The sequence below is a fragment of the Populus alba genome, chromosome 8 (genome assembly GCF_005239225.2).
Source record: "Populus alba chromosome 8, ASM523922v2, whole genome shotgun sequence".
In the NCBI taxonomy this organism is placed as follows: Eukaryota; Viridiplantae; Streptophyta; class Magnoliopsida; order Malpighiales; family Salicaceae; genus Populus; species Populus alba.
The window spans coordinates 792,800-802,606 of NC_133291.1; the positions used below are offsets into that span (position 1 = coordinate 792,800).

The 9,807-nt window shown below is 37.2% G+C and overlaps 1 protein-coding gene across 2 annotated transcripts; it reads left to right on the plus strand.

The window, feature by feature from the left end:
- Positions 1-1,499: 1,499 nt before the first annotated feature.
- Positions 1,500-4,907, plus strand: LOC118045189 (protein SMAX1-LIKE 3). 2 transcript variants are annotated; one of them, XM_035053755.2, is made up of 3 exons: positions 1,500-3,030; positions 3,145-3,403; positions 3,502-4,907. In XM_035053755.2, the coding sequence occupies exons 1-3, from the start codon at positions 1,838-1,840 to the stop codon at positions 4,615-4,617; spliced, it is 2,568 nt and encodes an 855-aa protein (XP_034909646.1). In that variant the 5' UTR covers positions 1,500-1,837; the 3' UTR covers positions 4,618-4,907. The 2 variants fall into 2 exon arrangements, with proteins under 2 accessions (XP_034909646.1, XP_034909645.1); XM_035053754.2 differs by having other exon boundaries at positions 1,503-3,030; positions 3,499-4,907.
- Positions 4,908-9,807: the final 4,900 nt, after the last annotated feature.

Consider the following 9,807-nt stretch of genomic DNA (forward strand, 5'->3'; position numbering starts at 1 on the left):
TTCTTGAAATACGCAGGAATTCTTCCAAATTCCCTTGACTGTGAAAATACCTGTCGGTTACCTTCCTAAATCATTTTCCCTAATTGTTTAGATTGCGATAAATAGGAGCATCAGGGAGGTCCCTGAGAATGATTTTAAGTTTAGGGGTAAACTGAACTTTCCTTTCTTTTTAACGCTCCCCCCAACTGTCACCCGGTTGTCGTTTAAATTTATCTTGGCAGATTATTTGACTCATTGACCGTTTGTCGTTTAATTTCACACGGACACGAACAAGTGGAGTCCTGGTTCAGACGACAAGTCATTGATAATTTTGCACGACGGTTGTTGGGGTTGTTATCCGACTTGTCGCTTGGTTTCATCCTGACATAGTTTCACATGTAGACGGACGTGTCGTTTAGTTTGCATCTTGACCATTCTTCCGTTTTTGCTCATTACAACTTACTGTTACCCTGTCCAGTTCTCTCCAGTAAAGGTTTCTGAAACGTTGTTATTCATACAAAATGAAATCGATGAATTACAGGTTAACCTGATCAGGCGAAGCTTTATAACGATGATCAAAAGAAGTGCAAGGTGACACCGCGATATGATGAATATTATTGCGGCAAAAGGGTGGGATTTTTTGATGACTGATAACCCGTCCAATGTTGTGAGAGAGAGAGAGGTAGGTTCCAAACAAGTATCCATGACTGTTCTGTAATATAAGCATGAGACTGTAACAACAGTACTTTACAGTCCATCCAAAGAAGAAGATGTAAGAGATTAGCTAATTATTGAGTTGAAAATGGCTACTATAGGGTCATTGGCTAAGCGAATAGGAATCTATCTACCCAATAATTAGTTAGGCACAACAATGATCAAGATGGATTCCAAGACGAAAGAAAAAACACTCAATGCACGGCATATATTATGAATTTGATGGCAAGAAAATATGAAGAAAACTTGATTTGAAATAAAGGTCCTCAAAGCCAACTTTATGGGCAAGGAGGAGAGGAGGGGATCGAGGGAAAGAATGTCTTTGACATAGATTTCATGCAACCTGCTGTTGTTTTGCTTTGTTTTTTTCTAAAGTTTGTGGCATCCATAACTCAAATCATCAAAGGCATTATTATTCCTCTTCTTTTAGAATAGAGCAGAGTAAAGCACTGCTAACCCAGTTCCCAGTTCCCAGTTCCCAATTCCCTTCTTCAAACAGACAGGCAGTCCTCTCTTCTTTTCCTCACCTCCTTGGTATCGGTGGATTTGCCCTTCCTTTTCTTTGCCCTTTCTCTTTTTCTCTTTTCTTTTTTTCATAATCTACTTTTGAGCTTATTGTGAAGCTGCTAGTACATAACTCATCAGTCATTTTATATGTCATCAACAGAGTGATTATTCCATTCATAGCCCTTAAAGCTTAGTGCTTTGCAAGATGTTAGCGTAATTTATAACTCCTCCCACAATATAGAGAGACACCAACTTTATTTATTTTTTATTTATCCACTGACCTTTATATGATGAGAGAAAGAGAAAGTCGGATATCACATGCAAACCACTTTCACATACAAAGACTAGAATTTGCCTCACTAGCAAGTAAAGCACAATCCCATATCACATAAATATCTACACATACCACCTCTTCAATATAAACCAGCAAGATCGCTATCTGCTTTCTCATATTAATTAGTAGTTTGTCTTATAGTTTACCGAAACAACTCCTTGCTTCTACTTCTCTAGCTATCCAGTATCCACACATGCAGCCAAAACCTCTCTAAGTGATCATCTAGTTTTCCTTCACCTAGCTAGATACCCTTGAGATTTTGTATCATTACACAAGTGAGTGAACATTTAAAACTGCAGAAAGATGAGAGCAGGAATTTGCAGTGTACAGCAGACTCTTACACCTGAGGCTGTAAGTTTAGTCAAACAAGCAGTTAGTCTTGCTAGGCGGCGAGGCCATGCTCAAGTCACTCCTCTTCATGTAGCAAGTACTATGCTTGCTTCCTCTACTGGTCTTCTCAGAAGGGCTTGCCTTCAAGCCCACTCTCATCCTCTTCAATGCAAGGCTCTGGAGCTTTGCTTCAATGTGGCACTTAATCGCCTTCCTGCATCTACTTCTAGTGCCTTTTTAGGGCCTCACTCTTCCTACCCTTCCCTGTCCAATGCCTTGGTTGCAGCCTTTAAGCGTGCCCAGGCTCACCAACGGCGAGGCTCCATCGAAAACCAGCAACAGCCCATTTTAGCCTTGAAAATTGAGATAGAACAACTCATAATCTCTATCCTAGATGATCCTAGTGTCAGTAGAGTCATGAGGGAGGCTGGTTTTTCTAGTACTCAAGTGAAAAACAAAGTAGAACAAGCTGTTTCTTTGGAGATCTGTCCTCAAAGTTCTGTTACTGTTAGTAGCCAGTCTAAAGAAATCACCAAACCTCAAGTTCTTAGTGCTAGCGTGCCTCAGCCTTTACCTCTTAGTCAGTTTGGAATCATACATGGAAAGCCATTAGATCAAGTAAGGAATGATGATGTAATGAGTGTCTTGGACGCATTGGTGAGAAAAAAGAGAAACACTGTCATAACAGGAGAGTGTCTGGCTACTGCTGAGAGTGTAGTTAGGGGAGTGATGGACAAGGTCGAGAGAGGAGAGGCTTCTGGGGATTTGAGGTCTGTGAGGTTCATGAGCCTTCCTCTCTTCTCTTTAAGAAGTCTTTCCAAAGAGAAGCTTGAACAGAAGCTTGTGGAGCTTAGGTGCATTGTGAAAAGTCATATGAGTAATGGGGTGGTTTTATATTTGGGTGATCTAAAATGGATTTCTGATTTTTGGTCAAGTTATGGTGAGCAAAGGAGAACCTACTACTGCACTGTAGATCACATAATCCTGGAGATCAGAAGATTAGTTCATGAATTCAGTGAAACGGGAAGGTTGTGGCTTATGGGGATTGCAACTTTCCAAACTTACATGAAGTGTAAAGCAGGCCACCCTTCTCTAGAGACTATGTGGGAGCTTTATCCTGTAACAATTCCAATTGGGAGCCTCAGCTTAAGTCTCAAACTTGATAGGCAAGTCCTTAATTACATTTTAATACAAGTGCTATTTCAAGTTCACTTTCCTATCCTTTTTCCTCGACATGCCTGTCACCAGTATTAACTTTTTTGTTCTTTACTTTCTTTCAGTGATTCACAATCTCATCAGTCCAGAAGCAAGGTATCTATGAATGGGTCCAGTTGGCCACTGCTTGAATGTGGAGTAGATAACCACTCAACATGCTGGACAGATAACTCTGTCAAATTCAATAGAGAATCTCAAAGCCTTGCAGGTAGGACCCAAAACAAGGAATCCACTACTGGCATTACTATTTCCACCAGCTCAAGCTTGCCCTTATGGCTCCAGCAATGCAAGGAAGAGACTGAAAGAAACACCACCAATGATAAGGTGCTTATTTTACCTGAACTTCAAAGTTTGTTATAGATCTTGGGTTCGATGCTTGATAGAAACATTAACACTCCTTGCAATTGTAACTTCTTCAGCAGGAATATCTAAGCAATAAAGGGAGCTTGCTTTTTGGTTCAGTCCACAAACAGCCCTACTATCCTGAGAAAACCATCAAATTTGCTTCGTCACCTCCTTCGCCGAATTCAGTCTCCTCGCATGAACGCAACACCGACTCACAGCAGACACATCTAAGTTGGCCAGTGATTTTTGAACATAAACAGCTCGAGAAAGAGAACCAGATTTGGATTTCAGAATGCAGCAATGAAGGTTATGAAAGCAGTCTGAGAAATGGTCCTAAACCTGACCTTTTGTCAAATCCTAACTCTAGCCCAAATTCAGCTTCTTCAAGTGAGGCAATGGATGATATGGAAGGTATTCAAAGCTTTAAAGAGTTCAATGACTACAACCTGAAGAATCTACGTAGTGGCTTGGAGAAAAAGGTTCCATGGCAAAAGGATATCATTCCTGAAATTGCAACCACCATCCTTGAGTGCAGATCTGGAATGAGGAAAAGGAAGGGGAAGTTGAATCACATAGAAAACAAAGCAGAAACATGGCTGTTTTTCTTAGGTGTTGATTTTGAAGGCAAAGAGAAGATTGCAAGGGAGCTAGCTAGACTAGTTTTTGGCTCTCAAAGCAACTTTGTCTCAATCGGTTTAAGCAATTTCTCATCATCAAGAGCTGATTCTACCGAAGAATCCAAAAACAAGAGAGCAAGAGATGAATTGGGTTGCAGCTATCTTGAGAGACTTGGCCTAGCATTGAATGAAAACCCTCATCGTGTGTTCTTCATGGAAGATGTGGATGGAGTTGATACCTGTTCTCAAAAGGGTATCAAACAAGCAATTGAAAATGGAAGTGTAACACTTCCTGATGGTGAAAAAGTTCCTCTTAAAGATGCCATTATTGTTTTCAGTTGTGAAAGCTTCAGTTCAGTGTCCAGAGCATGTTCACCTCCAAGAAGGCAAAAAACCAGTGACCATAGAGACAAGGAAGATGAGGGTGGCATGGAGGATAAAAGTCCTGTTCTTTCACTTGACCTAAATATTTCCTTTGAAGGTGATAATGGAGATGAATATTCACTTGCAGAAAATGGGATCTTAGAATCTGTGGATAGACAGGTTATTTTCAAAATTCAAGAGTTGATGAGATAGGAGGGGGTAGTCTGTTGGATTTCTATATTGAAGGACTTTCTTCCTTTCTTTCCTTCTTTTTTTTTTTTTTTTTTTTTTGTGAATTTATGTGGGGAGAGAAATTAAACTAACAAGGGGGCAAAAAGAAAATTTCTTTTCTGATCTTATATGGAGGGGGGAGCTGACAGGATTTAGGCACTTCGCTAAGTAAGGCTTTGCTGTATATTTATCTGTTTTTTCTTTCTTAACTTGCTGTAACATGTAATAGATTACTGCATTTTTAATCATAGTTTTTCTCAAAGATTTTTTTTTGTTTCCAAGTTCGACAATCTTACATGCAAAAGGTCATTCCAAGTTGCCATACTACACTTTAAATTGCAACAATGATATATAAACATGGTGATTAAGATCCATCTTGCTGTAAGCGACTTGGCCAGTATTGAAATTGTTGAAAACCAAAAGTTGAGAGAATCATAACTTCAATGGTCATGCAAAAGATTGGCCACTCTGGAAGGGAAACCATTGAGAGAAAATCCTCCATAACGAATTATAAAAGGTGAACACTGAGCTTTTTCATTAGTGGGCAAGTGTTCACCTCATTACTATTTGTTTGGTTGGTTTATATGTATTAAGACCTAACATTATAGCCTTTGAAAAGTATATATGAGGAGGGGATTAATTGATCAGCAACCAAAAAGAGGATCAGCATAAAAACAAGAAGAAACAAGAAGCATCTAAATCGTTAGACCAAAAAGAAGTTTCCACTTTAGAATCACAAAAAGGAAGATCATCTTTATATGACTTTTAAAATAGGAGCCATAAACATAAGGGGGAACATGTTTGAAGAATTTGCAGGTACATTGGCTATATATATATATATATATATATGCTAGTGATTAATTAATATGTTATACCTGAAGTACAGATATGGGACCTCGCCAGCTCCCCGCCATTCAAAATATTCATCCATGAGTTTATTCTGCTAAATATCTCTCGTGCTATATGTAGCAACTAGTAACTAGCTTGAAATGAGTGGTCCAAGCCACCCTATCTGCCATCAGGAGGTATGAGCACTAAAAGAGGAGGGATAGGTTTAGATTAATTTTGCTGCTTGTTGTTCATATAAATTAAAGATTTGTATCATTTTGTAAACAAAAAGAGGAATAAGTTTCATCTTTCAGAAAGTTTTATACCTTCCTCTACTCATAAGAAACCGAAGGACTAACAAATGATAAGGCTCTTTGTACCTTCACTGAGGATCTTAGCATGAGTACTGCTCTTTACAACGAAACCACAAAAAGTAGTAAACCAAGGCTTTATATCCGGTTCTTTTGTATGCTCTAAAACACAAGATCAAATGAAGAAAGCAATGGCTTATCTGCTAAATGTGATACCTGCTTTACTCATCCCCAACTGTCATGTTCTAACTTGAGCAGCACAAAAGAAGAAAGGAAAAGAAAGAATACCTAACAAAATGATGATAAAAAATTTATATTATCTCTTGCACTAAGTGTTTATTCTAAAAGTTTAATAAACTTCACAGCATTATGATAATAACCCAGTTGACACCAATCCTAATCCACCAGCGGCCCCATAAATTTATAAGGACTACGTACTCCACTAAGTTGATGGTATTAATGGGTAGCATTTGTCACTTGAAGAAATGGCCTCGAGCTCTGTTCCCATTAAGGATAAATGATTAAAAGACTTGAGAAAGAAGTCATAGGAAAAGTCATAGGAATGGATGATAGCAAATTCCATGAATTATTGAAGTTTTTAACCAAGGAGTCTTAGTTCTGGGATGGTATCGAATTCCATGAAAAACTTGTGTGGCTTGCCGGGACTTTGTCCTGTACATCTATGACCAACACCTATAGGCTTCATACACATCATAACTCCTCATCCTTTTTCTTTTGAATCTTTGTAATTCTTTGAAGAAACATATTTAGACATGTTTTTGTTGCACCTGTCATTTATGAGCACTTACAATATTTAACAATATATCATGCCCTAGAAGACTTTTGAGAACTATAACAGACATCTTTCAGAAAATGTTGATTTTTTGGTCTGTTCTCTTCCTGGGGAGATGACTCTTTTTCTTGCATGTTCTACCCGACTTTTTCGTCTTCTTGGATATGCACCCGTAATCTACTGTTATTCATGTTTATCCGACACGCAGAAAACATTCTCTTAGACAAAATATATAGTCAGATGATGATCAGCTCAAACTTAGTCAAACGTGTTCCAAATGTTTTCCGTGCTCGCCTCTAGTCCACTTCAGTGGCTGCCGCAATTCAAACCAGCAGCTGTTGCTTGGTTTAGTAGCAGAATCCTTTGGCATTTGCAGCATCTAGCTAGATACCCATTTAAGCACAAATCTAATTAAATATTGATGATTTTTTAACAAGAGTGCGTAATATTCTTCAGGATCGCAAGCTATGTATCGGTAAATATCAACAGCAGTAAAAACTATAAAGTTCAACAGCATTTAGGTCTTGATCATTGTATCACTAATCACAAGGTTGTTACTAGCTTGTCTTATATATGTTTCATGATATGATGAGGTGGGGCCGGGATGCATGGTCTTAATTGATTTCATGCTTTATTACTTCAAGTTTGAACATCTAATTAGGTTGTTGTAGTGTGAAAACCTATATCATTGACACAAAATAATGGCCAGAAGGTTTTATTTTGTGAGATGAATAATTATACTAGCCGTTATCCTGATTTAATCTTAGAGCAAGAACTGAAAATCATTAATTACAGCTGATAAAAAGGAATGGGAAAAGGAACTACCAAAAGCAGGAACCCACTAGCTAGTTGTATTCTTTTTAGGGGTCGTTAGGGCATAAAGTATTCAAAATGCACTCTTTTCAAAGGCATTACTACGATCACGTCTTTTATCTCTTTTATCTTTCATTGCGATAGTAGTGTCTCAGTTTCCACACCTCAAACTTTTGATTTTGAGGGAGAGAGTGGAGGCCTTTGCCGAAAAAGAATGGCATGGAGACAAAGTTTCCACACTGCACTTTTGCAGTCTTTGGAAAAAGAAAGCCAGCCAGCCAGCCAGCCAGCTAACTAGAAGAATGGCTGTTCTTATATGAGGTCGCCATCTACACAAAGCTCCTTCTTTTAAATACAAGAGAATTTTTACATGAAAGTAAGGGAATTCTCGGATCTGAAACTCCAATAATAAGTGTATAATTGAACTCCGACAAAGAAAAAGCTTTATCGTAGAATCATCTACCTTTCACTCTCTCCTAACTGCAGCTATACCTGATCAAGAACACTAGTCTTGGATCCTTCAATCATCATTCTCGTATGATAATGGGCACACAGAGAGAGGCTAGGCTTATTGTGGGGCACTATAGGTATAAATACATCTCAAAGGCAAAGTAGCATGCAAGACCAGTCAAAAAGAGGCTCCGGCGTGAAATTTAACAAGAAAATGCATGTTGATATTGTATATTTATTCGATATGTTTTTGCTTTCAATCATTGTTAGATCTTGTCTTTGAGCATCTTTGGAAGACATATAGAGATCCTCATATCATATATATCATAGCTTTTTATTAATATTATAAATAATCATATGTTAATTAATTCTTCTCAAAACAAATTAACTGCTATCAAGTAAATATTCACCTTTCCATCCTTCAATGAGGAAACAAACAAACAGATCCCATATGGCTCATCTCATTTCACTATTCTAGTTTTAAGACAACTCCTCTTTGTTTAGTTTCTGTGCATGAATTTATTAGTCTTTTGGATTATCTAAGATCTGAAGCTTTAATTACATCTTTTCGTGTTAGTCTTGATACAACTTAACCTTTAGTTAAGGATATTGCCTCATGAATTGTAGATTTAGTCCTGGTCCGTGTGCTTGATAACTCTCAACACGAGATTCAACCATATCAGGAGCAATCCAAAGGACAGCCACGAATAGCCAGGCATGTACATGTTATGCAAAGGGAAAAATTAAACATTTAAAGAGCAGAAATCAATGGTCAGGAAAAAACACATCTACCGTCTAGCACTAGCACATCGAGATTCGACAAAAAGAAAAACAATTGGAAATTATGACAATCAAGGTCAAAGTTCCTCTCTTCTGCACACAATTAGACATATTGATGAGAGAATTAGACAGGAAGATTGTTGATGGTTTTGGTTAAAAGCACACATCCAATGACTTTAACCACCTTACCAACAAGCTTGTCGCTCAATGGTGCTACGGCAAAGTTCCAGGATTAGGTCTCGAGCTCGAGTCTCACATTTTCTGTCGATCTTTTGCTGGTTTTGTCACCTGCAAAGATAATCTTGTCACCTATATATTTCTAGTAAGCTGCAATCAATGTGGTAAGCAAGCATCGTAACTTCCTCCCGCACTCTTATTTTTTTTCCTTCCCTGTTATTATGGCTTCCTATATAGTCCTGTTATGAGTCGAAGACCAGTAAGCTACCGTTTGGCTAATTTGTTTCAATGTAAAACCTAGGGAAAAAGCTAGTGTTTTTGCTTAAAAAGTCCATATCCCAAATCATCAAGAAAATTATAATGTCCAAAATTTTTTGTCCAAATTCAAGCACAAATTAGCCCAAACTCAACTTAAATTAACCTAAATATATAAAAAAAAAGTTGAAAGAAAAATATTTTTCTTTAGCTGTCGTGATTCTCCCATACTAGACTAAAAAATTCAGTTTTTGATCTTGATTTTTAGGTTTAAAAAGTGGAAGTAATAAATAAGTGGTTTTCCTCTCATGTTAGTTTCGATTATGGTTTATTTATGGAAGAATTAATAAAGAGATTAGGGTTTATAAAGAGTTGAAGTTTATGTTGTTAAGATTGATTTATGATTATTATGGGTTCAAGATTAAGTGATTGATTTTGAGTGTGTTATTAGAAATAAAGATTTGTGAATTGATTTATTATGGGTTAAGAAATTTGTTTCAACTTTGCTGAAAAATCTGGACAAAGTAGTCTAGAGGTTGAAGAAGACGACAAAATTTTATTTTGATCATTGATTTATGAAAATTACAATTTAATCCCTAAACTTTGAAAAATTATAGTTTGAACCTTGAAATGTATTTTAAAATTCTGGGTAGTATTCCTATGAGTTTAAGGATGATGAATCTCAGTTTGATAATTGATTTGTATAATTTTTAGTTTAGTCTCTTTATTTTGGAGATTTACAATTTAGTCCCTAAACTTTGAAAA